At 53.2% G+C, this 2,022-nt stretch overlaps 1 protein-coding gene across 1 annotated transcript in view; it reads right to left on the bottom strand.

Annotated features, from left to right (window-relative positions):
- The window catches only part of LOC105289361 (dynein heavy chain 10, axonemal-like), a 37,457-nt gene that overhangs the window by 11,056 nt on the left and 24,379 nt on the right, over positions 1 to 2,022 (bottom strand). The window contains exons 11-12 of the mRNA XM_023528139.1: positions 1,529 to 1,705; positions 578 to 703 (exon numbers count right to left, since the gene is read on the bottom strand). Of these exons, the coding sequence (XP_023383907.1) occupies positions 578 to 703; positions 1,529 to 1,705 (303 nt within the window). The remainder of the gene's footprint in view (positions 1 to 577; positions 704 to 1,528; positions 1,706 to 2,022) is intronic.

Consider the following 2,022-nt stretch of genomic DNA (forward strand, 5'->3'; position numbering starts at 1 on the left):
TGCGACCTTGGCTCCCCTCAAAAAGTTAGAAACGCTGATAATGGCTGGCGAGGGCAGGATAGGGGTGGGGGGCGGCTGTCCCCCCCGGCGGGCCGGGGCAGGCCAGTTCCCATTAGGCCCGTCCTGGCCCTCGCCACTCGCCAGGCCCGGGTCTTTCGTCCCTCCCAGCTGAGATTTATTTACTGGGGACTTGCTACGGGCCAGATCCCGTGAGAGTGGTAAAGATGTAGCACATGGTTAAAAATGGTCAGCGACCAGCTGTTTCCTGCATGGTTCAACCAAGACTCTTGCACGTGTACGGCATCTGATCCGACTCATTTTTACCATTGGGGGAACTGAGGCTGGGAGGTCAGCCACTTGCCCGAGGCACTGGCGCGGCCGCCCGAGGCCAGCATCGCCCTGTTCTGTCTCCGCCTCTTCCCTTCCTGCCTTCCTCGTCGCCCAGCCAATCTCTGCCCTGTGTCGCCTTTGATTTTGCAAACGAATGTCAAACAAATCGAAGCTCAAGGGAGTGATAGATGCCGTCACCTCACCTCGCCGCGTCATAACCGGGGACAAGGACCTGGAGAAGTCGCACCTTGGCCAAGAGACTCTTCTTCATGAGAGCCGGCAGCACCTGCTCGGTTGTGTCTCTCCACTGCTCGTACTTCATGTCCTCGTAGCCCTTCATCATCCTGCCCACTTCCAAGTACTTCTGTTTCACCTATCGAAAAATTCGAGACATTGTCATTTCGTCTTTGGAAACAAAATTTCTCTCTTTCTCTCCTCTCTCTCTCTCTCTCTATCTCTCTCTCTCTCTCATTAAAAAAAAAAAAAATTGCTGTTAACACATTTTGCAAAAGGAAGCAGACAGGCAGACGGGTTTTCACAAAGCCTGGAGGATTTGTTCGCGATGGTAGAGCTTGAAATCTGGGCTGCCAGCCTGGATCGGCAGACCTCGGCCCGTGGGCTCAGAACGGCTTCCACACTTTTAAATGACTAGAATGAAATCCAAGAGAATGATGCTTCATAACACGTGAAAGCTCAACGAAACTCAAATTTTAGCGTCTGTAATGAAGCTGCACTGGAACACGGTCACGTCTGCTCGTTTTTACATCACCTAAGGATGCTCTCTTGCTGTGACTGGCAGGGCTGAGTATTTGCGACAGAGACCGTACGACCTGCAGATGCCTAAAATATTTACTCTCTGGACCTTTAAGAAAAAGTTTGTCAGCCCCAGTGTTACAACTGACAAAAACCCATGGGTGGGCAGGGGGAGCATGGTCAGAAAGACGGTGGCCAGCCCATAGAGATTCTGAAGGTCAAGTTCAGGGTGAAGCCACCTGCCTGATGCTCGGAAGGTGTCGTAGGTCTGGAGACGCCATAAAGAACGGCTGCCAAAGGCCGCCTTAAATCTCAGCCCTGAATCAGGGACCCCAGGAGAGAACTAAGATGCAGGCGCGGACCCGAAAGTGAGCCGCCCCCCACGCCGGCCACGCCGCGTCACCTGCGGAACACGACAGGGGACAGGTGCAGCAAGGGACCGTACCTCTGCTCCTCTCTCGCTGTCCAGGATCTCCTCGACCTCTTGAAACCTGAGGATGGTGTGCTTGATCCGGAAGAAGAGCGAGCGCTCCCAGTGGACCGCGCCCGCCACCGGGGGCTGGCTCTTGCACAGCGGCGGGTTGTCGAGGTTCTGAACAAAGATTTTGTGGACGATGTCGATCTGAAAAAGCGCCAGGTGTGTCCCGTGAGCAGGGACCGTCCCCGCGTGAGCCGGCAAAGGTTTAACTTGAGATCGGTGCCTTTAAACACGTGAACGTCGGCATGCCAAAAAGCAGTCTAAGGTACCGAGTAGTGATCTTTAACTACTTTCTTATGATACGCTACTGTTTCTCATAGTCTCCAGTCATTTTTTCCTACGGTTTATGCAATGCTCCAAATCGTCTTATAGTTAGACTGTGTACGTTCACTGGACTGACTCATTAGAAATGATGAAATCTGTTCTAGACATGACCAGCGGCCGGGCCTGAAGTGTATGTG

Source organism: Pteropus vampyrus, unplaced genomic scaffold, assembly GCF_000151845.1.
Source record: "Pteropus vampyrus isolate Shadow unplaced genomic scaffold, Pvam_2.0 Scaffold23, whole genome shotgun sequence".
Lineage (NCBI taxonomy): Eukaryota > Metazoa > Chordata > Mammalia > Chiroptera > Pteropodidae > Pteropus > Pteropus vampyrus.